General features: G+C 41.8%; 3 protein-coding genes across 10 annotated transcripts in view; 1 reads left to right on the top strand and 2 right to left on the bottom strand.

Annotated features, from left to right (window-relative positions):
* Positions 1 to 294: 294 nt before the first annotated feature.
* On the bottom strand, positions 295 to 11,272 carry slc10a4 (solute carrier family 10 member 4). 2 transcript variants are annotated; one of them, XM_036581453.1, is made up of 4 exons: positions 11,257 to 11,272; positions 6,226 to 6,472; positions 4,757 to 4,967; positions 295 to 2,219 (listed from the first exon to the last, which is right to left on the bottom strand). In XM_036581453.1, exons 2-4 carry the CDS (start codon positions 6,465 to 6,467, stop codon positions 1,680 to 1,682), a joined length of 993 nt encoding a protein of 330 aa, XP_036437346.1. In that variant the 5' UTR covers positions 6,468 to 6,472; positions 11,257 to 11,272; the 3' UTR covers positions 295 to 1,679. The 2 variants fall into 2 exon arrangements, with proteins under 2 accessions (XP_036437346.1, XP_036437345.1); XM_036581452.1 differs by lacking the exon at positions 11,257 to 11,272 and having other exon boundaries at positions 6,226 to 6,482.
* Positions 9,146 to 15,096, top strand: si:dkey-90m5.4 (leucine-rich alpha-2-glycoprotein). Of its 5 annotated transcripts, none has more exons than XM_036581448.1 (4): positions 9,146 to 9,289; positions 9,399 to 9,519; positions 11,156 to 11,499; positions 13,483 to 15,096. In XM_036581448.1, the coding sequence occupies exons 3-4, from the start codon at positions 11,166 to 11,168 to the stop codon at positions 14,130 to 14,132; spliced, it is 984 nt and encodes a 327-aa protein (XP_036437341.1). In that variant the 5' UTR covers positions 9,146 to 9,289; positions 9,399 to 9,519; positions 11,156 to 11,165; the 3' UTR covers positions 14,133 to 15,096. The 5 variants fall into 5 exon arrangements, with proteins under 5 accessions (XP_036437341.1, XP_036437339.1, XP_036437343.1 ...); XM_036581446.1 differs by having other exon boundaries at positions 11,153 to 11,499; XM_036581450.1 differs by having other exon boundaries at positions 9,204 to 9,289; positions 9,363 to 9,519.
* A 1,388-nt stretch (positions 15,097 to 16,484) lies between these two features.
* slain2 (SLAIN motif family, member 2) overlaps positions 16,485 to 25,993 on the bottom strand; it is a 34,274-nt gene continuing 24,765 nt past the window's right edge. For all 3 annotated transcript variants that reach the window (XM_036581442.1, XM_036581443.1, XM_036581444.1), the window contains 2 exons: positions 20,392 to 20,599; positions 16,485 to 18,525 (listed from right to left, as the gene is read on the bottom strand). In XM_036581442.1, coding sequence (XP_036437335.1) covers positions 18,459 to 18,525; positions 20,392 to 20,599 — 275 coding nt within the window. In that variant the 3' untranslated portion in view covers positions 16,485 to 18,458. The remainder of the gene's footprint in view (positions 18,526 to 20,391; positions 20,600 to 25,993) is intronic.

Genomic DNA, 25,993 nt, shown 5'->3' with positions numbered 1-25,993 from the left:
CAAATAATATTTCCCCCTTTTTAGGCTGTTGAAATAAAAAGGCAATGTGCAGGTTAGTTTAAGACCAGCACACAAGGGACAGTTTGGTCAATGAGGGTGAAGGGCCAGTGCATCTCACCCATCTGTCACCCTCCTCTGCATGGCCCTCCTGTAGACGTTATTCCTCAATGTGTATTGTGAGCTGAATCAGGTGTGTCACAGTAGCAAAAAGTACAAAACTGTTCCATGCAGGTGGGTTGCAGGGCGGGTGTTGGGGGACACCCCTATTGCATAAAAAAACAAAGCATACATTTACACTGTACGTTTATTCATACCACATACATCTGATTTAATATGCTTTTTCTCAACATGTTTTACATTTCAGTGATGAATGGAGAAGCATGTCTTGTTCTGTGATTGCACCGATCTCAGTTTTCAAGCTTTTCCCAGATGAAGTTGGCTTTGTTTTGATTGCTGTCCACGGCACATATCTGGCTCCACTTCAGCTTCAACCCACAGGTCAGTATTATCTATAAGTTATGCTATCTGTGTATTTAACATGTGAGATTAAATCAGCAGCTGACTTGTACAGTCTCAACTCTTTCAGGCACCTCACTGGTCGTAAGGATTCCCAGCTGTAGCACTGTGGACAGGTTGATATTGAATGTGTTTGTCCACCGGGTAAACCAACATTCATTGTAGTTCTGTGGATGATTAGATCAGCTTTGTTACGATGAGCGATTTGCTTGAGTTTATCCAAAAGACATGACAAATGTAAAGTCTATAAAGTATCATTGAGATTGCTATGCAGATCATGTAAGGTAAAAATGCATAACTGATGCTGATTTTCTGGACTCAAGCCTATTGGCTCACACTTTTAATGGAAAATAATCTTTTCAGTGTACATATAATTTAGCCAAAAACAAGGGGGTAATGTATTTCCATTAACTCTTCCAGATGATTTTGTTTTTCCCATAGCAGTATTGATCTACATTCAGCATCAGGTGATATTGTAGCCAATTCTGAATCAGGCAGCTTCTGCTGACTTTTCGGTCCTCTTCAGAAGTCTCAAACTTTGTGTTCACTATCCACCGTATGTTTTTAGCTATAATAGTTCAACAAAGAGTGATGAGGTCATGAATGGATGCAGAATGTCTGTCAAGCTGAGTGCCGTTCTTGTGCTCCAAGCTTTGATACTGCTGTACAAGCATGAAGCTTCCCACCCGTCTCTGAAGGGTTGAAGTTGCTTATGGTGGATTAGGCCTGCGCTCACACGTTTAGAGGAGCCATGGAATGGATGGAAAAAAAAAAGCAACCCATCCCCACCCTTATTATATTGTTACATTTTATCTTTTATTATGCCACAGAAGTATTACTGCTGTTTTCATGCAGTTAAATAATGAAACATTGCTCAGGATTTGCCCATGTTAACCCTGTCTGCCCGTGTGTTGACCCATACTGTCTATACTTACCGATAACCCCAATTTCTGGGGAAATCCCCAATAAACAGACTCTGCGCTTGTTTTCTACCATCCCTGGCTCACAGCCGTTACCAATACAGAATCAATACAGTCATTGATCCATATGAGGCAATGGATGGAATGGCGTTTTACAGAGAACAGTGTCAGTCTTTGGACTTCTGCTGAATTATTCTTGCTTATGTTTTCCCCCTAAATTAGTGAGTTGTAACTTGAATATCTCTATACAGGTGTGGGGCTTCCCAGCCCTCCCCGAGACTCCAGCGCGATGGTGTTGGGGTCGCTGACTGTCACCGAGCCATATGCCATGTCAAAGGGCCCGTCCTCCTCCTTCAGTGTCTTGTAGGTGATGTTAGTGTCATCGTCACCCTCCTGATCCAGGTCCTGCTTGCGCAGCACCTCCCTCCGGTACACTCTGTAGCCCAGGATGAAAACACCAGCCTCGGCTGACTGGAAGAGCGCGTAGAGCAGCGGAAACATGTACATGCCGCCCATCAGTTCAGGTGGAAAGGCCAGCTTCAGGATGGCCGTGCACAGCTGCACATTCTGGCAGCCCGTCTCCAGGGAAACAGTGCGGCAGCTATTGGGCGGCAGGGCGAAGAGCACGGCCAGGCCGTAGCCGGCTGCGTAGCCGGTCAGAGGCATCAACACAGCCACCACGTAGACGGATGGAGGGATAGTGGCCAGTAACTCAGGACCCAGCATGACACCAGTCATGATGAAGAGCATCACAAGTGTGACGAACAGCAGCCACAGTGACACCTGGTGGACAGATAGGAGAACCAAGCAGGTGAGTGAAGGCTGAGGGCAGGGATGGCCAATTCTGATCTACCACCTTGGAAAGTTTAGCTCCAGCCCTGATCAAGCACACCAGAGACCAGGTAATGAAGGCCTTCAGGGGTATCTGAGTATTGGAGCCCAGTGTGTTGGATCTGAACTCTCCAGGGTGGTAAATCTCAAGGACCATGATTGGACACTCCTGGCTGAGGGGATAATGGCAGTGACCAGAGACCTCAGGTATTCTGGATGCTTGTGTCACTTAAACATATGGTTTCTTGATTAAACGCTCTTGTAGTGAACATAAAGGGCCCAAATGTTATTTTTATTGTATTAATTTTTTTCTCACTAGGTCCACGTTTTGTGGCTTTATGTACCAAAACCAATTAATTTGTACATGATTATTTTACAACCTAACCTTTCGTTACTGGGTCATTAAGACGGATCATGTGTATAAGGTCTGTTTTGATTGGATGCCATTTATTGTGCCTCATTCAAAAAGCAATCCAGGCCAAGGTTCTCCGTATAGAAAAAGAGGTATATATATATATATATATATATATATATATATATATATATATATATATACACACACACACACATATATACATATGTGTGTGTGTGTGTGTGTGTGTGTGTGTGTGTGTGTGTGTAAATGCATTGGATTTTGTGACATCAGAAAAAACAGTGAAATCAAAACGAGATGTTTTGATTTATGGAGCAGCTTGGTTTCCATATATGGACTGGGGTGTGAGTGTGTTTTAAGACTTACCAATGTTTACATACTACATCAATCTCTTATTTTAAAAAAGTATAGGAAATAATTTCCATAATAAAGGCCATTTAAGTGCAGAGTAAAACAGTGTTGAATTAACATCTCGATACAAATAAACAAAAGATAATCAAGTACAGTTAGAGGTAATATGAAGCAAGATTTGATCCAATAATGTAGGAGTTAATTCATCACTGAGTTAATGCATGATTGTAACACTGCACGCTGTCTTTGGTGTAAAACTGCCTCCTTGAAATGACAATTCAAGCAATAAAAAGAGCTGGAATGCAGATTTCAATCAGAAGGATGGTGCTGGTACAAAACACTCGCATGACAGATTTATTTATGAGCCCAAGCTTGAAATTAACAAGTGCCATAACAGAGAGGCTAGACGTGTGCTGACTGTGTGCCATTTATCAGAGGAGAAAAGAGCAAAGCCACCAGAGTGACAGTGCAGCCTGCTTTTATCCACTCGCCTTAATGTGTACCGCTCTCCTCCCCCCTCACATCACTCTGTAAAACACACACACAATGCCACACACATCTTCATTCCCTCCACTCCTTTATCACTCTCCCCCTCCCTCCTTCTCTCTCTATCTCTCATTCACCGTCCAGCCTGTCTCAAGCTGTTCTTAGATAAGCCTAACTGAAAAGAGGACCTTTTTAAGTGCCCATGTGACATCATTGTGGCCCTCAGGGCTCTGTCTTTTTGTAACGGACAGACTCTGGACATTACTGTTACCCGAATAGTGACACACGCAGCGTTTTCTGATTAGCTGTTTGAAAGAGAAGGTTTAGGGTGTGTCGTCAAGCAGGGTGTAGCTTATTTCTTTATTGCCACAAGCAAAAAGGTCCATTGGGTTGCGCTTTACTTTTTCAAGATGATGCATCACTATACTCTTAAAAAAGGGTTCTTAAGAAAAGGAAACAATTCTATGTAGAAACCCAACAGAACCACTGGAATCCATAAATGGTTCTTTGCATGGTCCAGTGGTTCTCTATGATGATACAACACCAGTTGTACATGGTTCTTTGGGTAAGGATTTAAAAAATGGTTCTATATAGCACCACAAAGGGTTCCACTATTGTTTCAAAGAATTACAAACAATATTGAATCAGTTAAGCCCTTTTCAGGACTATATAGAGGCCTTTTTGCAAGAAGTATATCTTTAGAATAATTTGCAGTGATTCTGAAAGAGAGATGTTACCTCCAGAATATGGTGAAGCAGATTAAACACGGACAACGGAACTGTGATCTCATGTAAACAGCACCCAAGAGTTAAATCACTGTCATTTAGCATAACTGTAAAAGGTCCAAGTCATGAAGCGCATTAGATGCAGGAGCTTGGGTTAAGCTTGGGTTAAGTGGTCCCTGTGTATGACCCCACTGATGACCCCATTCCCAACCCCCAAACTTTTGACACCTACTCATCTAATATTTCTTCTGAAATCTAGTATAGAAATAGGCAGTTTGTCCTCTTTTGCTGCAGTAACAGCCTCTACTCTTCTGGGAAGGCTCTACACTACACGTTCGAAACATTGCTGTGAAGATTTCATTGCGTTCAGCCACAAGAGCTTTAGTGAAGTCAGGTACTGATGTTGAATGATTAGTTGTGGATCACAAACTCCACTCCAACTCATCCCAAAGATAGTGGATGGAGCTCCATCACTGCAGAGAACACTGATTCACTGCTCCACGGCCCAGTGCTGGGGGGCTTTACACCCCTCTAGCTGATGCTAACTAACTTACCTTAAGCACTTTGTCGGCGACGCGCGGGTATCTGTAGCGGAGCGCGAGCCCGAGTGCGATGGGCACGAGCGTGCTGCAGAGCGTGAGCGTGATGGCGCCCATAGGCAGCAGCTGCACGGCGGGCGCGCTGATCCACGCGCGACTGTAGAGCCACAGGCAGAAAGGCGTGAAGACCAGCGCGAGCAGCGTGGACGAGATGGTCATGATCACACTGTGGAGGAGACACGGAGCACACAGTCAGTTTACAGTCTGTCCCGCATGCTGGAGCGGAACACAGAGCAGAGTGAAGGACGGGAGTGACCATTTAGAGTGGATCGTGTGGACTACAGCAGAGCAGGGGGCAGCTGTCCGCAGGAGGGGTTCATATGTAAGATATATAAAGATGAATGTAGGAGACGTGGCGCGTGGAATATGAATGAGCCCAGAGGGCGGAGAGGCCGCTTTTCTGGATTCATTATCACCAACCCAGGATTTTAAAACCCCGTTTATCAGAAACATTCAGGAAAAGTCACCTCTCCCTTCTAAACCTGACCTACAATTCGAGAATAGTCGAAAACTGTGAAATTCATCTGTGATCCAATTATTAATCGATTTCAATTTATTTGTGTGATTTTTACGATTTTTTTTTTTTGCATATTTGTTTTGTATAAATATTACTAGAATAACTGCGGTTAACGTGTTTTAACAACTGGCCTTTAATTGGTTTGTTCGTTTTGTGTAAATACTATTTTTATACTAATACAAATATCATACTATTATACTACTATAAATATTACAACTGGATCAGCACAGTTACACTGTTAAGCATTAATATGTTAATTAGTGGGGTTTTTTTTTTCTATAATAGTGAAAACTATAAACAATAAGTTTCCCTTTCATCAGCTCTTTTTATATAAATCACTTTTAGTACAAGATTAACCACCATTTATAATTGAACATGTATTTATTTTTAAACCACCTCTGAAGTGTGTATGTGAGGGTGCATGAAGATGGTTCTTCAAGGGTTCTTTAGTAAAGAAATCGTGCCTTATAGAACCAAGAACACCCAAGGAGCCCTTTGCATGATTTAAGGGTTCTTTGCATCTTTACATAATACTTCTGTTTGATGGAGAATGTGCTGTATATGGATCTGATAAGGGTTGTCAAGGGTTCTATAGCACTAAAAATGGTTCTCCTATTGATACGAGCTTGACATACTAACAATAGAAGAACCCTGTTTAGTGCTATTTAGAACCCTTTCAAAAAGGTTCTATATAGAACCATCTACAGCATAATTTCCATCAACCTGAAGGACTTTGTCACGATGCGAAGAACCATTTAATCAAAGGGTTCTTTGGGTGTTCATGGTTCTATAAGGAACCACATCTTTCCTAAAAAAAAAAAATAAATAAATAAGAATCATCATTTTGTAAGAGTGTGGCTAAGGGAGTGTGTGTGTGTGTGTGTGTGTGTAAGTAAGTAACCCCTACCTGAGGTTCATCTCTCCGTTGACCAGCAGGGTCATGATGTTGGACAGGTTGCCCCCCGGGCAGCAGCCGCACAGCAGCACCGCCACGGCCGCTCCGTCATCCAGAGAGAAGGCGAGCGCGAGCGCGAAGGCCAGCAGCGGCATGACCACGAACTGACACAGCGCGGCCAGCAGCACGCCCACGGGCCGCCGCGCGTGCTCGCGCAACTCGCGCACCTCCGCCGTGCAGCCCAGCCCCAGCATGGTGAAGCCCAGAGTGAAGGCCACGAACACACTGATGCCGTGACTGAGCGGGGAGTCCCAGAAAGGCGCGGGGTCCTCCACGCGCGCCCCGGTGCCGCGCGCCCGCGCCGTGGAGTTCAGGAGCGCAGCGCTCACGAGCGCAGCGCTCGAGCTCTCCATCGCGACTGAACCGTCAGAGGTCCTCTGGCACACTCCGCGACTCGTGCTCCTCCTCCTCCTCCTCTTCCTCTTTCCCCTCCTCCTTGTCACTCAGTGGAGGGTGGCGCGCGCCTTCGCCAAGGCCTCGCGCAACGCGGAGTCACGCACCGTACAGTCAGGGTGGGGACTTCAAGCACCAGCGGCTGTAAAGAGCCACTGAGCAGCACAACGTGTGACAGTTAATGGTCAGTAAGGTCAGCGTCATTTGCGCATTAGAGTGTATTGGAACATGACGCGCGCGCGCAGAGGGCTGAGTGTGGATTTCAGGGTTTCTGTTTTTGCTCACTGTGAGGTGCGGAGTGAAGGCGCTGTGGGTCAGTGAGGGCAGCCGCAGGCCTGTGTGGTCCTGTAGAAGTTTGATGAGGTGTAGTTTGTGTTAGAATCAATCAGCGGTTCTCCAGCCTGGTCCTGAAGTGACCCCTGTTCTGCACATAGGTGTCCAGCTATAACAAGCTCACTTCAGCTCAGGAAGGGCATGTTATTTAGCCAGTTAGTTGGCTCAGGTGTGTTTGAGCAGAGAAACCACTAACATGTGCTGGACAGGAGAACAGAGTTCAGAACGACTGGAATAAAGTGACCTCAGCGCGCGCTCAGTAGAAATGGACACTGGTTGAATGATCAAACACAACGAGGCGTCTTTCACACTAATGCTCTTCACTGCAGAGCTGAGTGGACCATATCTCTGTGACAGAGGCTCTTCTTTTTCCTTTCTCCTTTTGTGTTGTGACAGAGAAGATATTCAGACAAACATCAACATGTCATCTCTCTCTCTCTCTCTCTCTCTCTCTCTCTCCCCCTCTCCCCCCCCTCTCTCTCCCTCTCTCTCCCCCTCCCTCTCTCTCTCTCTCTCTCCCCCTCCCTCTGCCTGCTCCCTCCCTCCCTTAAAAACAACACATTCTGTCTCTAAACAGACACATCACTGTGTTCAGCTGGAGACACAATTTGTTTTACTATGAAGACAAAATGTTTTGAAATATTTCTATACCCAGTTATGAAAAACACTTTTTGGGTTCTTTTTAAACACAGCATGGCACAAAAATTGTTACAATGAGTAACACAAGTTGTTATTTAACACATCACTTTTAGAGTGTATTTTTAAGAACAACTGTTTCTTCAAAACCACGTTTTACAAATGCATTTTAGTTCATTAACCTCAGCCAACCCTGGTCCTGAACATCTGCCTTCCTGTGGTGTCTAGTTCCAACCGCGGTCAACCACATTCCAGCTGATTATCTTCTTTAGACGTCCATGATTGGCTGGATCAGATGCTTTGGAATTAGGCAATACATATATTACATTGTTGCACAAATATGTTGACGATGACTTTAATGTCTTTCAGTGCAAGTTGAAATAATGGCTGACTTAACCTGCAACCTGTTACCATCAGCCCACCAATAGGTAACAAGTTTGGCAGTCGCAAAAAGTTGGGGGACGCAAATATTCCACTTTTCATAGAACGACTAATATACACCAATCAAGCATAGCATTATGACCACCTTCTTGTTTCTACGCTGATTGTCCATTTTATCAGCTCCACTTACTATATAGGTGCACTTTGTAGTTCTACAATTACAGACTGTAGTCCATCTGTTTCTCTGCATACTTTGTTAGCCCCCTTTTACCCTGTTCTTCAGTGGTCAGGACCCCCATGGACCCTCACAGAGGAGGTACTATTTGGGTGGTGGATCATTCTCAGCACTGCAGTAACACTGACATGGTGGTGGTGTGTTAGTGTGTGTTGTGTTGGTACGAGTGGATCAGACACAGCAGTGCTGCTGGAGTTCCATGGGGGTCCTGACCATTAAAGAACAGGGTAAAAGGGGGCTAACAAAGTATGCAGAGAAACAGATGGACTACAGTCTGTAACTGTAGAACTACAAAGTGCACCTATATAGTAAGTGGAGCTGATAAAATGGACAATGAGCGTAGAAACAAGAATGTTATGCCTGATTGGTGTAGATACACTTTATGGCCAAAAGTATGTTGACAACTATTCATTGCACCGAATGAGTGTTTTGGACATCATTCTAAAACCATGGGCATTAATATGGAGCTCCACTTGGAGGCTATAACAGCCTCCACTCTTCTGAAAAGGCTTGTCTAAAATGTCTTTGTGTGCTGTAGCATTAGCATTAGCCTTCACTGAAACTAAGGGACCTAACCCAAACCCAGTTCATTATCCCTCCTCCACCAAACTTTACTGTTGGCCGTGTGCATTTTGGTAGGTAGTGTGCATTTATGTGATTTACATTTATGTGATTTACAATTTTGCGTTTAGCTCTTAGCTGTGATGTCATTTTATGGCTTGTGTGAATAAAAGTCATGATTTTGAATGTTTTCAGTACATTATTATCTGCTTGTAATAGTTCCAATTAAATAGATACTGTAATGCGCTGAGTGAGTCCTTGGAAAATATAATGTGGGAAGCTCATGTTTAGTAAGCTGGAATACGAAGATGAAAAGAAAGGACTGGACATGTAACATTGTGCAATGTAGGATGACACTGAAACCTCCATGTGAATGATTCACTGTTATTGATCTGGTCAGAATCCACTTTACAAAAACCTCTGAAGATCACAACTTGGATGCATATGGTGCACAAAATTACTTTTTGATGAGCTTTGGTGAGTCACCTGTCAAGCTGAGTCAACAGATAGTGTTACTTTATCTTGTTATTTCTCAACACCTGTATAATAGTTTCCTCCCCCGACCTGTGCTGTGTTATTTACTCAGTGACGGATTTTCCCCGACCGATATTCCAGTAAAGCCTGCTGAAATGGCTCAAGGCTTTTAAAAGTGAAGAGAATCAGGGACTAAAGTGACTGGATTTGAGTGAACTTCATATATCTGAGAGGTAAGGGCTCCTTCCCCCATGTTACTTCATATTAATGCTATTGAGTATAATCATGGCCATATTGTGCTTATCCTTAAAAAAAGATGAATGCTTTTTGTTAAGGATACGTGTTCCATATGATTAATCAGCATATGTTATTTAAAGTTATATTGAATTTGCTTTTTGTTATGCATTAAAAATAATATATACAACAACAACAATAACAACAATGATGTTAATAATAATAATAATGATGCTATGTGTGTTGCCTACATTGCCTGTTTGGTGTAAAAAAACCCAACTGAATAAACTTTAATAATCTGGGCTGATTTAACCTCTTACACTCCCAGGCTTATTACATTCTAAGGCCATACTATTTAGTAACTACAGGGACTTCAGTGCAAAAGGGGTTGAGCTTATTTTTAGGTTCTAGAAGTGTAATAAAACTTTGGGCCTGCCGGTTGCCCCATGGTCACGTAAGGGCTTTACTTGGTGTATGTCAAATACAGTTCTGCATTTTGAATATGATATTATTGACAAATAGATTTTATGTGTGAGTGGTGAGGAAAGTGCTTATATGCTTACTGTCCGCTTTACTGGAACCTAGCTTGTACCCCCCACTCACTGGACACTTACAGCTACACCTACTTTATCCTACGACATGTACGACAACAGATGGGCTACAGTCTATACACCTATATAGTGGCCCTATAAAGATACACTGATCAGGCATAACATTATGACCACCTCCTTGTTTCTATGCTGATTGTCTATTTTATCAACTCCACTTACTATATAGGTGCACTTTGTAGTTCTACAGTTACAGCCTGTAGTCCATCTGTTTCTCTGCATACCTTTTACCCTGTTCTTCAGTGGTCAGGACCCCCCATGGACCCTCACAGAGCAGGTACTATTTGGGTGTTGGATCATTCTCAGCACTGCAGTAACACTGATGTGGTGGTGGTGTGTTAGTGTGTGTTGCGCTGGTACGAGTGGATCAAACACAGCAGTGCTGCTGGAGTTTTTAAACACTGTGTCCACTCACTGTCCACTCTTTTAGACACTCCTACCTTGTCAGTCCACCTTGTAGATGTAAAGTCAGAGATGATAGCTCTTCTGCTGTTGCACAGTTTGTGTTGGTCATCCTCTAGTCCTTCATCAGTGGTCACAGGACGCTGCCCACAGGATGCTGTTGGCTGGACATTTTTGGTTGGTGGACTATTCTCAGTCCAGCAGTGACACTGAGGTGTTTAAAAACTCCAGCAGCACTGCTGTGTCTGATCAACTCAGACCAGCACAACACACACTAACACACCACCTCAGTGTTACCACATCAGTGTTACTGCAGTGCTGAGAATGATCCACCACCCAAATAATACCTGCTCTGTGAGGGTCCATGAGGGTCTTGACCACTGAAGAACAGGGTAAAAGGGGGCTAACAAAGTATGCAGAGAAACAGATGGACTACAGTCTGTAACTGTAGAACTACAAAGTGCACCTATATAGTAAGTGGAGCTGATAAAATGGACAAGGAGTGTAGAAACAAGGAGGTGGTCATAATGTTATGCCTGATCTGTGTAAGTGTTTCTAATAAAGTGACCAGTGAGTGAAGTACAAGGGAGGTGTTTGTAATAAAGTGTTCTCTTATTTGCAGCAGTTTTGCAACGATGGGTTTCTGGTTCCTCCTCGTGCTCACCATAATAGTCTCTTCCAGCTATCAAGGTGCCTTCTCGTGTCCGCAACGGTGCACCTGCCACTTTAGCAGTAAAACCACTGAGGTGGTGTGTCCCGATGCCTCTCTGACTCATTTCCCAAGTGAAAGTCTCCCAGGTAACACCACCTCCTTGACTATCCAGTATACCAACTTGGAGAACATCACCACCCATGAGCTGAGAGCCACACCCCTCCTGCAGGAGCTCCACCTACCAGGGAACAGACTGTCCAGGTTGCCTGCAGAAATGCTTAAGGGCCTGCCTCACCTCCACACCATAGACCTCACAGGTAAGTGGATGTGTCTGTATAAAATATCCCTGCACACCAGTGCAGACTAGTAGACCAGTGTTTAACATCCCAGTTCTTGGGAATCTTCAGCTGGTCTTTTGCTGTATTGACTTGACCAATTGCATAGACCAAAAATATGGACTAATTGGACAACCCAAGAACTGTCTGGGAAACATGTTATCTCGACACATACATTCAGTTGCCAACTGCCTTTAGATATGCTTCATACAAATTGCACAGTTCATATGTTACATGACTGGAGTGTGAGATACAAATCAGCCAGTCCATATTTTAGCATCTGCTGGTGTACAGTTGAGCAATGGAATGGACAAATCAAATGGAAAAGGTGGAATGATAGTTGGTACTGGTGTGCTAGTTCTAGTAACTCCCAAACGACTAGTCTTAGGCTTTTCACCTACAGTCATTTCAAATGTATCCCGAGAATTGTCTCAAAAAGCAATAAACTACTGGCAATCCATCTTGTGGATCAGATGGGTCAATGGAGAATGGCAAGAATTGTGCTAGCAAACAGTTGAGCCACAACCTGGCAAATGATATCCGAACACAAAAATATGTGCGAAATGTCATCTGAGAATGCACCACTTACTGCACTTAGTCTTAGATGTGTATTGTCACTAAATGGTTCCAGGAAGATGACAGTGAGTTTTCATTGCTTCAGTGACCTGCAGTTCCTGGATTTCCACCCTATTCAGCATCACTGGAATTAAATAAAAAGAGCTGTCAACTGTGCAACACAATCCTCTTTGCATTTCTGAAACATTTCTGCACAATGCATCTTAAAGAGTCCATACCCAGGCAAATTCATGCTGTTCTGAAGGCCAAACCAGGTGCAAAATGCTACTAGATAGGTATGCTTTATAAACTGTTATACAACAGTTAGTTCCGGCCACACAAGCTGATTGGTTGAGAAGCGTTCTAACTGTGCTGTTATTTCGCCATAACATCACGTTTTTTCACAAACACTGTATCACTCTGCTGAGACGCTGTTGCTAAGCAACGACTTTGACAGCAGTAGGAGACGCTCAAGCCATTTGAACGTTTTTTTACTTCTTACTTTGCCACAAACAGAAAATGGATACTTTCAAGATCAGATTTGACCGATGGCCGATTTGGTCAGACTCTGAAGATGAGACGACACTAAATTCCCAAACTGTCATCACCACTGAGCAGCTTTTCAGTCGGCAGCTGTGACAGAAGAACAGCTAAACAACCTGGAATCAGCCAGAAATGAACCCAACACCATTCGCCAAACAAAACGGGCTGTAAGATGCTTTACAGACTGGCTGGAACAAAACAACATTAATACTGATGGACAAATGGACAAAACTGAGCTAAACTTGATATTGCAGCAGTTTTATGGCTCAGTCCGTACTACAGACTGTGCAGAGTGAGTGGAGTTCGTTACTCTGACGTAGCAACAAGCTGCTTGTTAAGGAACTATAATTTGGCGGAAGGAACTGCGAACATTAAAACATATTAATGTCCAAAACTAATGTAAACCACAATCAAGGAGTTCCACAAATATGCTACAAAGGGTTCTTTAAGCAATGTTATAGAAGAACCACTTTTGGTTCTCTAAAGAACTATGAAGAAACTTTCAAAGGTTTTAAGAACTTTCTCAAAATGTAAAGGTCTAATACCATTTTAAACTTCAGCAAGGCTCTTCACATTGACGCATCCCACTTTCAGAAATGGTTTTCCAAAAAAAAAACTGCAAAGTAGATCCAGTAGGCAGCTGACTGGAATTAAAAATGTTTGTTTTAGCATGGCAAAATTTTGGGCAAGAGTACCAAATTCAGTATATTTAAAATAAAAAATATGATGTGTTTATGTGTGCGTGGTATTGTGACACAACTCAATGGAGAGATTCCTCTTAAAATAGTGTATACACTAAGAAGTGTTCTTGCATGTGTATGGAGTTGTTTTTCTCCTGACTCTTCATTTTGCATCCTCTTCTTACAGGTAACCAGCTACAGGACCTGCCCCCTCAGGTCTTCTATCACGCCCCTCTGCTCAACCTGGTGCTTAAAGACAACCTGCTCAGCAGTGCCAGTGCAGACTGGCTGCCCAGCAACAGCAACCTCACCTGGCTGGATCTGTCAGGAAACCGACTCATTAAATCCCCCTTTGCTCTACTTCAGAACTTGGGCCGCCTGGAGACTCTGCACCTCTCTCAGAACCTCCTGGAGGAGCTCCCAGCCGACAGCTTTCAGTCGCTCCCTGCTCTGGAGAGACTTCACCTGGACGAGAATAAACTCCAGGCTCTGGACGCCAAGGCCTTCAGCTGCAACACTAACCTAACCCACCTGTTCCTGCAGAAGAACAAGCTGAAGAGTCTCCCTGCTACCGTCTTCCATGGGCTCGACCGTCTGCAGTACTTGGACCTGAGTGAGAACACGCTGCAGTTCCTGGCCCCAGGCACCCTCGGCCTGGGTATCACCTGGGTGGAGCTGAACCTGAACCCTTGGTATTGTGACAGTAAGATGGAGTACCTGTGGAAACGGCTAAACAAGAAGTCGGTGCAGTCAGAGCCAACATGCGCCATGCCTGAGATGCTAAAGGACAGAGCCATCGCTACACTCACAGGCAAAGAGCTGGGCCTGGAAGATTGAAGGAAGACAGGATGAAGGGTAATGGAAGAAGATGACATGATGGCAGTAATAAAGGAGTGAATGGAGGAGAGAGAAAAGGAAAGCTTTTTTGCAATGAATAAGGAAAGTAGGCAAGAGCAAATCACAACTTATACTTCATCTTATGTCATATAAGATACAGTGATTAAATAAAATGAAACTAAATTCTAGATCAGAAGAATATTTTACATACATTTGTTACATGAAAAATGAGAATGAAAGTTCCTCGCAAAATATTTTGAATGACATTGTGTCAGTTTTTCACTTTGAAATAACACTTTTTAAAATGACAGTCCAACACAAGTGGGGCTGCGCCCACTGATTATTGACTGACCACTATAATCAGTGAGTTTTCCCTTCTGCAAAGACTTGTCGGGTTGTGTTTGTAGAGGTTGCTCTTTGTACTAATTTGGCTTTCAGGATTGTTGTGCCTCTCTCATTGGTTAAGGTCAGGGTTGCAGTCCCGCACAGCCAGACACTGTCTAATGTTTACCCAGGGAGCAAAGTTATGTCTGAATTGACAAAGATCCAACAACAGGGCACTTGGTCAAGTACATCCTATTAACTTAACCCTAGAATTTTTTGGGGATTTTTTTTTTGTATTTTGGGTCAATTATAAAGTATTTACATGTGACAGTCACACATGCCACATGTTGTTATTTTCAGGAGACCATGGGCTACTCAGATATGCCATTATTTGACATATAAATGCTGACAGAAATTTGATATATTTATGAATTTGGGACATTTATGATAAAAAGATTACCTAGCGCCAACTAAATTTAGTAATTTTCTGCTTATAGAGATCTTGAAAACAAGTTGCACCTCAGATACCTTTTAAGAAATTGTTAATTCTGGAGTGTATGTGAGCTGAAAGAGCAATAATTCTGATGGTGATTCATTCTATTGGTTATTATGAGCAAAAATAAACAATTAGCATAAGGTGGACAAGTTTTTTATTGCTTTTCTGTCCTCTTAGATTCATGCTGAGAGCATGAAAATTTGATACACAGCAAGACAGGCTTTATTTTTATTACAAATTGAGTTGCATAATTAACATCAGATATTTTTAATACTCAAAATTAATGTAAACTGAACTTATTGTTATTTATCTGTTAAGATGTGTTTTAGGGCCTGTTTGTGTGATTTTGAGGGAAAGTGCCCTCATTGTGTTGAATGGGACACTGCAGTTTTATCGCCTTTCATCGCCTTTTTTGAAGGCTAACAGCAGAGATGTAATATAACAGTAGCAAGTGGGGTTTGATTTTGGAGCTGGATTCTGGCTGATGGATGGTCACAGGTGGATGAAATCACTCTGGATGGTGAGGACAAAGTCTGATGAGTGAATCATGTCGCTGTTTTAACCCTTTGTTGGAATATGAAGGCCGAACAGCAGAACAATAATACCAGGATTTTAGGAGATTTTCCGAGCCAAATTACTCACAGTGCTTGCTAGTTAGGGGCGGGTCTGCTGAATGTCCTGATAGGTGGATCATGTTTGTATCTTAAACATTTCTGAAGTTATGAAGGCTAGAAGTGACTTACCGTTTTGTTCTTAGGGTCCTAAGGGTCAACAAAAAAAAATACTGATAAGATGATAATTATTTAATGTATGTATTAAGAATTTACATATTCAGGTTTTCTTCTGTTTGAAAACATTTCAGGAACAGGTCTGTTCAGTTTAAGAGCAGCAAGACTTTTTGTAAACACTCTTTATAGAGAGTTTATAGAGAAAAAAAATCTATTCATAGAGAAATGTCATTTATATAAGAACATGATCGCATAAAAAAAAAAAAGTATGGTGTACAACTCACATGGGGTCTTGCAGGTCACATCATGGATTGTCATGAACAAAATACATACAGAAATGTTGATTTAATTCATGCAACCATGGGTAATTTCAAAACTGTGCTGCATATAGTTTTTGTTATAAATCATATTTTAAATATTTTAAATACAACATGCATATTATATTTTAAACTGAACTAGTTTCATGTTAAAAAAAAAACAAAAAAAAACAGGAATTTAACGTGCATGAATTAAAGTAGCCATATAAGAGGCATGCTATAAAATGAAATTATGATGTAATACAGTAGTAAACCAGTCCTCAGGGCAGCTCAGCCAGTCCACATTTTTGCTCTAGTCTATTTTTGCTTAGTTCAGATGTGTTGGTAGCTACGACAAACCAAAATGTGAACCATCTGGGAGACCAGGAGGACTAATTTGAGAACTACTGATGTAACAGATCAGTGTACAGAGGGTAAAACGTAAAACTGCTGGTAGTTTTTACCACAACAAGCCAGCCTAATAATGTACTTATCAGACTAAGAGACGTGACATTTTTGACTTTTTATTTGAAATGTGAATTAACACAGGGGAAACTGAGCATCATGTTTGTGGAGATATAAAAGTTTTAACAAAACTGTCCACAAAATGGTGCGGCATGGCCGTCCTCATGCCTATACGAGGCTCAGGCATCCCACTAACGCTGCCTCACACCGTGCAGAGGCATCTCTCTGTTTAATAAATAAGCCTCTTATCAGATCAGAGCATTTAGTCATAAATATCAAGGCATTTATAACATACATTTTGTTCTAAAAAGCAAATATAAATGTTATCAAAGCAATTACAAAACCAAAATAATACATTAGCCAAAAAAAATATTAAGCAAGAAATGCAGAGACCCCTGAAGCAAAACGATATTGGCAAAACAATGCAGTTGGCACCAAATTAAATGTAGAAAAAAGAAAATATTGACATGAAAGCAAGGTGATTTCATAAATAATAGGCACTCATGTTTAAAACAAACGTTTGCAGTCTCACTCACGCACGTGTATCGTGATGACATCACCGTGCGTCTAAAGTGCCACTGCCAATCCAGCACTGTTCTGTTTAACGTCCCATTTGTGACTTTCACTGGAATAATGATGTGGCTCCTTCGCTCCAAGTACAAGATGGTTGAAGCTTTGCCTTTAAGACATTGTTTCCTGCACTGTTGCTGGACCATCAACCTGAACGTGCACGTATTCAGCATCGAAAAGGTCGACTCGTTTGACACAGGCTTTTTTTAAACTGGTAAAGAGTTGGATTTTAAATCAAATTCATCATAAAAGACCTGACGATGGCAACAACCACGAAAAGATACACTCCATGATCAGCTTTTCTTTTGACACTTTCAGTTATTTTGACAATCACGGTACACGTCACAATGCCATCTTATGACCCCTTCCCCTGAGCCAGAAACAGACTGATGGACTGGCCATCCATCAAAGTTTATAATATGCACAAAAACATGTTTTCTCTTTCACCAAATTTGACAATTCATGATCAACATCTAATGGTCTACCATGGTTCAACTGCCCAATGGGGATACAATATACACACAATTTGGAAAACGCTGCTCTTCAACAGAGTACTACTTATGATCCTCCCGTTTTTCTGCAGAACATTTCATGATTCTACAACAAGTTTACATTTGAAACTTACAAAAAAAACAAAACAAACAAACAAAAAAAACAAATAAAAACACAACCCTGGTTTGGATCTCATAGTTCTGAACTGAAACACAGTGATAAAACGAAATGTTCTCAAACTCTGAACATATCCAGCCACTTTGTCATAAATCCACTGATAAATGCTTTGGAAACTTAGCTTTATAGTTGAGGTTCAAACATTAACATTCAGAACATAAAGAAAAAAAATACTGAGTATGAATTTACTTTGGAAAAAATTATTTTTAAATAATGATTTCTAAATAAATAATTGTCACATAGATATGACAAGACATTCTGGGAGAAAGACACTGTCATGGGTTCAGTCCATACAGCCACTGTTTGAAGGGTGTCCAGCAAGCAAAGCATTATGGACAACCACTGTATAACTTTAAAAGACTATTCCACTCTCACAGGATTGCAACAGGCCCGTTACAGAGAAAATGCATGTAAGGATAGTCAAGGGTCTCCTTTTCAGGGTGCAGAAGCAGAGAGGAACAATAAAGTGTCAGAACACAAGTTCATGAGAGAGAGAATAGGCATTCAGGCAAACAGCACTGGGTTTGATCTGTTCTCTGTATTGGCTCTGTTTGGTTGGTGAGAGTGCCCCCTGGTGGCAGTTGGTTTCTTTGGCATTCTCAGGTCTCCAGCTAGCCGTGATATCATCCTACTGGGACGAGAATTTCCTAACAATGTTTATTGAATGGGGATGCTAAGAGTGTCTCACTTGTGTGTTTTGCTTGATCTAAAAATGGAGGTTGGTAAAGTGCCAGGTTGGATGGTCCGCCTCTGTGCTGCAGGTTTCTGAGCTTACTGCTCAGTAACAGCCCTCTCTCCAGCTCTCGTCTCTGATGCCACTGTATGTGCGGGGAGCTGGTAGAGACCTGTAGAGCAGAAACACAAACACAGCAGAATGAGGACAGTGGGACTTGAAGTCCACATCTGAAATAATTTAGCAGGGAATAAGTCTATGTACATACATACACTGATCAGGCATAACATTATGACCGCCACCTTGTTTCTACACTCATTATCCATTTTATCAGCTCCACTTACTATATAGGTGCACTTTGTAGTTCTACAGTTACAGACTGTAGTCCATCTGTTTCTCTGCATACTTTGTTAGCCCCTTTTTACCCTGTTCTTCAGTGGTCAGGACCCCCATGGACCCTCACAGAGCAAGTACTATTTGGGTGGTGGATCATTCTCAGCCCTGCAGTGACACTGACGTGGTGGTGGTGTGTGTTGTGCTATGCGAGTAGATCAGACACAGCAGTGCTGCTGGAGCTTTTAAAAACCTCAGTGTCACTGCTGGACTGAGAATAGTCCACCAACCAAAAATATCCAGCCAACAGCGTCTTGTGGGCAGCGTCCCGTGACCACTGATGAAGGACTAGAGGATGACCAACACAAACTGTGCAGCAGCAGATGAGCTACCGTCTCAGACTTTTTGCATCTATAAGGTGGACTGACAAGGTAGGAGTGTCTAATAGAGTGGACAGTGAGTGGACATAGTGTTTAAAAACTCCAGCAGCACTGCTGTGTCTGATCCACTCGTACCAGCACAACACACAATAACATACTACCCCCATGTCAGTGTTACTGCAGGGCTGAGAATGATCCACCAACGCTTTTATGAACATTTTCATCTGATACTGAGAAAAAAATTTGTATAAATTCTAAATAAAACTTAAACTTAAGGCCTAAATAACATTTCATTTACCAACTAGGCCAGTGGTTTCTAAAGGACAGCTACACTTTATTTAATTTTCCTTTCTGGATAGCACTGTATACTTTTACACATGCCGCGTATGCATGAGTGAGTGTGATATTTGTAAGGTATGTTGCTCTTCATTTATTATTTGTACAAACAGCCTGCGCTGGAGAAAGCAGTGTTTCACTCCAGCCACTTCTGTGAGAAATTATTAATAGCTGTGATCATTCATTAGTTTATCATCTGAATGAAGTGAAGCTTTTATTAACTGTCTTTAATGCATATAAACACCTTGCTGAGTTGTTAGATGTGGCTTAGTTTGTGGATGTAGTGAATTAACGGTTTATAGTCTGCTGTGATTTTTGTTACATGTTGGTAGAGATTCTACGAGTTATAGTGCTGTTGAATACTAAACGGATGAACGTTTAGTGAATATTTTGTTCATTTTTCAGCCACAGGCTCTCAAAGATGTATACGTGCCTTCATTTTGACTATTGCCTTTGTGATTACAAATCAAGAGTCTTCCTCATCCCTGTGCTCTGACCCACACTCTAGAGTGAACCACACTTACCCTACAGGCCTTACAAGCATCAATAACATTATTTATTCAGTATTATTCAGTACATCTGGTGTGTTATCATCACATCATAAACATGGTAAAACATTCAGAAACCGCTGAACTAAGCTAACTTGAGGACAAAGCTTCTGGCTCTCTGGTTTACCACATGTAAAAGGGTGTGTAACCTTGTCTTACCAAATCCATTTAACTTTTGGGTTCCATTGTTTTTGATGGAAAAAGACACTTTTAAAATAGATTTTAAAAAATAATTATTCAAAATAACTTTTGATTAGATAACCATGGCCCGACTAGCACTGGTCAAAAGCACTGAAATTCCTCACATGCACATACTTATGGACCTTTTACTTAGTGTGTGAGAGAGAGAGAGAGAGAGAGAGAGAGAGAGAGAGAGAGAGAGAGAGAGAGAGAGAGAGAGAGAGAGACTGACTGACTGACTGACTGACTGACTATGTATACCTGCGCACAGGCTGGACCAGTTTGCTGCGAGGCACAGGTAAACCCCCACCAGCAGAGCCGCTGGGGCGGGGCAGAGCACTGCGGGGCGGGGCTAGGGAGCGGGTGGGCGTGGCCGTGCCTGAAGCAGGATTAGACACGACCTTCACAGGCTGCCGCAGGGCCAGGGGTGAGGGGGCTGCGGGAGTCCGCAACTTAGTACTAGAAGGGACTGAGGAAGAGAAGACAGAAAAAAAGTATAGATTAAGAGACAGGCAGAGGAAGACAAACACAAAAAACATGCAAGCAAAAAGAAATAATAGAAAGTAAGTACAAAAAACAGAGGGCAGAGAAATAACAATGTGGATTCTGAACAGAATAAAAAGCCATCCAGCACTCACGCACACCTGTAGGAAAACATACGAAACATCAGCCAAAACTGATAAAATAAAAAAAAACAAACAACAAACAAACAAAAACATCTCAGACTGATCAGCTGTAACCCAGCCTAAACCCAACCTGATGGACACTGGATGGACATGAATACTGAATCACAAGAACCACAGGAACCACATGTTCTCCATCACCACAGTGGAACATAACTGTCCATGTGTAAAGAACAGTTCACGTTTACAGATTCAAGCACCACACCAGTGTATACAAGAACAACTTTCTAAATAAATGAATAAATAAATAAAGAAAACCCCACAAGGAATCAACAAACAAGGGATGCAAATAACAAACAGATGGGTTGTGGTGATCTTAATCTGCACATCTTCCTAGCATATATTTCCCAGTATTCTAACAGAGTGGAGCACACAGCTCCAACTCCCTCTAGTGGCAAAATGGAAAGTAAGATTCATACCACAAAACAAGCAGTCAGACCAACCACACACACACACACACACACACACACACACACACACAATAAAATACTGCAAAATGGAAAACTGGATCCTCAGTGAATACTCACTGAACTCTCCCTCCTCTCCAAAGCAACACGAGAGATGAACTAAAGATAGAAACAGGACATTCTTGGGTTCAAATGCATTCATGGACATTTATCATATGCGCTCATGCTCTGTGACAGTAACGTGTATTCATACATGACAATGTTAGTCTAATGGAACAGGGGCAGGCGTGGATGTAGATTATCAAATACTGTGAATATTACTTCTGAGACTGCACACTACCTAACTGTACTACATAACTTTTTCTAAGGATGCTCATGAATTTTTATTGATGATTCCATTACAGTAAACCTGAAGCTCACACCGTGTGGGCAACATGAACTTATGAACCACACTTGCATATTTCCAGTACTTTTTATCAGCCAAAGTCACAATATACATAACATTTGCTCTTTAATGAGCTAGACTGGCATTTTAGGCTCTAAAACGAAAAGAAACAGATGTCAATGTACACCCATCAGCCATGCCATTAAAACCACCTCCTTGTTTCTACGCTCATCGTCCATTTTATCAGCTCCGCTTACTATATAGGTGCACTTTGTAGTTCTACAGTTACAGACTGTAGTCCATCTGTTTCTCTGCATACTTTGTTAGCCCCCTTTTACCCTGTTCTTCAGTGGTCAGGACCCCCCAGAGCAGGTATTATATGGATGGTGGATCAGATGAGATACTGTCTCTGACTTTACATCTACAAGGTGGACCAACAAAGTAGCAGTGTCCAGTAGAGTGGACAATGTTTAAAAACTCCAGCAGCACTGCTGTGTCTGATCCACTCACACCAGCTCAACACACACTAACACACCACCACCACATCAGTGTTACTGCAGTGCTGAGAATGATCCACCACCCAAATAATACCTGCTCTGTGGTGATCCTGTGGGGGTCCTGACCACTGAAGAACAGGGTAAAAGGGGGCTGACCAAACATGCAAAGAAACAGATTAACTGCAGTCATATTATTTAATTGTAGAACGACAAAGTGCACCTATATAGTAAGTGGAGCTGATAAAATGGACAATGAGTGTAGAAACAAGAACGTAGTTTTAATGTTATGGCCGATCGATGTATAAAACATTAAAGCAAACAAAAAAGTGCTACAACAAACATAAGAGGCAACTGGCTTTTCAGCACTTTGGTTCAGGCATGATTATGCTATGACACTTTGATATAGGTGTAGCAACAGCATTCAAATACTGTGCGTGTACACTTACCTGATTCACATTATTTAAATCATTACAAAATTGCAGCACAGATCAGTGAAAATCAAAATAATGAAGTAAATGAAGTGCATGTCTAATTTTCTCATGAAAAAAAAAAAGTTTTATGTGTTAAGCCACTGACAGTACCACTGTACATAAAGGCATGAGATGAAACAGGACAAAAATGGTTATTAATGGAAGAGATATGGGTGAAAATATCTGACTGTGCTTCACCTTAAACTTCTCTTTCAGGTAGTGAGACTCTCAGGTTGTTTGGAACAGCTGGGGTTTCTGAACGCCTTACTTAGCATAAACGTTTAAGCGGCTTATGCAGGAAAACTGAAATAGAATAATGTTTCACACAAACAGGCCAGCGTGAAAGATAAGGATCATCTCAACAGTGGTGTGATCAGGCTCATAACCCCACACGCGACCTTCTCAAACCAAAGTAGCATCACTCATAGACACGTCCACGACTTCAAGGTTTACTACATTTTTCACAAAATCTCAATTTTCAAAGTGTATAAGAAAGTATCTCTCAGCAACATGGCAAACTGTATCTACAACAAAAACCGTTCCCTCATCACATAGCAGAATTCCTCAGACAGCTCTTTTTAATAGAACCACAAAATTACATAGAAAATGATCCTACAGTGTCCAGGAAAAAGAGGTCCTTCTCTCTTCGTTTTCAGTTTAAAATATGAAACGTTTTTTCCACATTAGTCATCATAAACAATTGCCTCCTTCCAGAAAAGACTTTTTTTAGGGCCTTCAACTCACATAAAACTGTCAAATTGGTAAAAGTAAAAACCTCAATTCTACAGAAAAAAAAAGAAAACCGTACAAAAGCACAATATTTGATGTTTTACTTTATGGGCATTATGTATTAATTTATGTAAATATATTGTCATTCCAAAACTGACTCCTGCACCACTGTGTTACATCACCTTTCCTTTTAACAACAGTTAATAATCATTTGGGGACTGAAGACACTGATCCTCAGTTTCAAAAGGAGACTGGTCTGGACGAGTCAGGACATTCTAGCAACTGTGCACCGATTACACAGCCATGCTGTTGTAGCACATTCAGAAAAGCATGAATATTCCAAAACAGATGTGATTGACATGACAGCATATGTGTTGCTCCAAAATGTGTACGTATCTTTCAGCATTAATGGTGCCTTCACAGATGTGCAAGTTACCCTTGCTCTGGGCAATAATACACCCTTATGCTATGACAGATCCTGGCTTTTGAACTTTATGCTGATAAGAATATGAATGGTCCTGCTTTGGCCCTGAAAACACAACACCCACTATTTCCATAAATATCTGAAAGGTTGACTTGTCAGACTAAAAATACTTATTTCCACTACATCAGTGTAGCATGTCGGGTGTCGCTGCACTCACGGCTCTTTCAGTGTGATTTCGGAGATCATCCAGTGTCGTGGAACCAACGCCGAACGCTCTGAGCTGTTGGAGCTTCACTGCCGACGAAAATCACTTTGCACAGTTATGACGGATTCACTCTTATTGAAGTGGAGAACACAAAACGCTTTCTGCTCAGGGGTCTCCATCTCCTTGCAGACTGAAGGGAGCCATCTTCCAGTGACAGTCAGAAACTCTATGACCCCTTCTTACAATTGGTATGTGATTGGTTCCTAGGCGCCTCATGGTTGTAAAAATATGGCGCTTTGAAATCAGATTAATCTTTTTGAATCACCCTGTATTTTCGTGCCCATATGGTGAGATCACAGAAACATACTGGTTCTTAATGCAGTGCCGTCTGAGGGGTTGAAGGTCATGCGTATTTAGTTGTTATTTTTGGCCTTGCCTTAAACAAACACAGATTTCCCCAGATTCCCTGAAACTTTTATTATGCACCATGGAGGGTAGGGGTGGGAATCTTTAGGCACCTCACGATTCGATTCGATTACGATTCAGAGGGCTGCGATGCAATTATAAAACGATTATCGATGCATCTCGATGCATCTTTTTTCTCTATACAGGATTTCTATCTTCCCACTGTCTGAGGACTTGGTAGTTTTAAAGCAAAGTATTTGTAATGATCCATAATGTAAATGCATTATGGATCATTACAAATACTTTGCTTTAAATATCTAAAATATCTTTTATTAATAAATCAAATGGAGGTGATGTGGCAAGTGAACTAGAAGGCTCTCATTCAGAGACGCTGCTGCCACTCATCTGCGATAAAATGCGCTGTTGCCCTGAAATAAGATCCAGTGGTAATGGGTGTCCACGCAGCACGTTACAGCCATCCTTCCCATTTTCTTTAGTGATCTTATAACTTCAGTTTTGGTCTCGTTGTAGAGATGGGGTATTTTCGAGACTGGACGCTGAATCTCAGCTCCAAAGTGTGCAGCATAGCGCGAAAGCCCTGGTTCTGAATGACCGAGAACAGTGAGCAGACAGCAGGTCACACAGCACCGAGGTCTGTAGCGAACGGAAAAAAATCTGCAACGAGAGTTTAAAAAAACTTGCGAAAATGAAGTCGCTTCTCTTTCGAATTTTTCCGTTCCACCTTAAATGGTGCAGCAGTTACATTTGGCGCCTAAGGCAGAATTTAAGGTGAAAATTAGAACGAGAAGCTGGCGAATGAGAAACGACTTCAGCCTCGTAAAACAGCCGGATGCTGAGACATTTTTGAAGAAAAGTTTTCTGGCGGAGATGGGAGGAAAGCGGCTAAAGCTAAAACTTTAAAAGTAGAGCAAAGTAAATCTGCGCTCTCATTTGTATTTTTAGCCCATACTACGACATTAACACGTACTGGACATTAAATGTTGTGGCTCCAAAGGTGGTTTGACTTTGTTGAAAGGCAAAATGGCTCTTCTTAACATTTGGGTTGTGACTCCTGATCTAACTTGGCTTTAATGCAGAGGCTGTCGGTCGGATTTCTCGCTCATCCAGTTGTGTTTTTGTTATGTGCCGCCACAGACTGTCCGGGCGCTGCACTTCCGCACTTCCACTTCAACATTACGTTATAAATGAAATATTTAGAAAATCGATTTTTGACATTTGTGAATCTATTCAGAATCGTTCACGTCTGCATCGCGATGCATCTAAGAATCGAGTTTTTCCCGCACCCCTAATGGAGGGTGAGATACCTGAATTTTTTTCAATCGCTCAATGAAATGTTAAACTGTTGGATTATTCGCAGACACGTTTTCTGGCAAAGCGGCGACTCATAACCCATCCTTGCTTATAAAGGACAAGAACTTTCCTGGATGCTTCTTTTATATTCAAGCATGACTGGGGATCACATATGCTGTCACTTCCAGTATTACAAGCTGCAGATATTTTATCATGATATGAATAATTATGTTACCATTGTGTGTACAGTCTTGTTTTGCAAAAAGGGAAAAAAAAACCTTTAATTTTTCGCCATGTTTTTGCCATCAAAGAACCAGTCAATATAGACTGTAAATGGAATGGAACTG

The sequence above is a fragment of the Colossoma macropomum genome, unplaced genomic scaffold (genome assembly GCF_904425465.1).
Source record: "Colossoma macropomum unplaced genomic scaffold, Colossoma_macropomum, whole genome shotgun sequence".
In the NCBI taxonomy this organism is placed as follows: Eukaryota; Metazoa; Chordata; class Actinopteri; order Characiformes; family Serrasalmidae; genus Colossoma; species Colossoma macropomum.
Note: the sequence above shows the minus strand (reverse complement) of the source record. Positions and strands in the feature narration are given on the sequence as shown.

What these genes read in the sequence shown, in the direction of transcription:
- si:dkey-90m5.4 (XM_036581448.1), top strand. Translation starts at nt 11,166, where the DNA reads ATGGGTTTCTGGTTCCTCCTCGTGCTCACCATAATAGTCTCTTCCAGC. An exon ending in CCACACCATAGACCTCACAG is followed by an intron (nt 11,500 to 13,482) that starts GTAAGTGGATGT and finishes CTCTTCTTACAG; the next exon opens with GTAACCAGCTACAGGACCTG.
- slc10a4 (XM_036581453.1), bottom strand. Translation starts at nt 6,467, where the DNA reads ATGCTGGGGCTGGGCTGCACGGCGGAGGTGCGCGAGTTGCGCGAGCAC. An exon ending in AACGGAGAGATGAACCTCAG is followed by an intron (nt 4,968 to 6,225) that starts GTAGGGGTTACT and finishes TCTCCTCCACAG; the next exon opens with TGTGATCATGACCATCTCGT. An exon ending in TCGCCGACAAAGTGCTTAAG is followed by an intron (nt 2,220 to 4,756) that starts GTAAGTTAGTTA and finishes TCTGTCCACCAG; the next exon opens with GTGTCACTGTGGCTGCTGTT.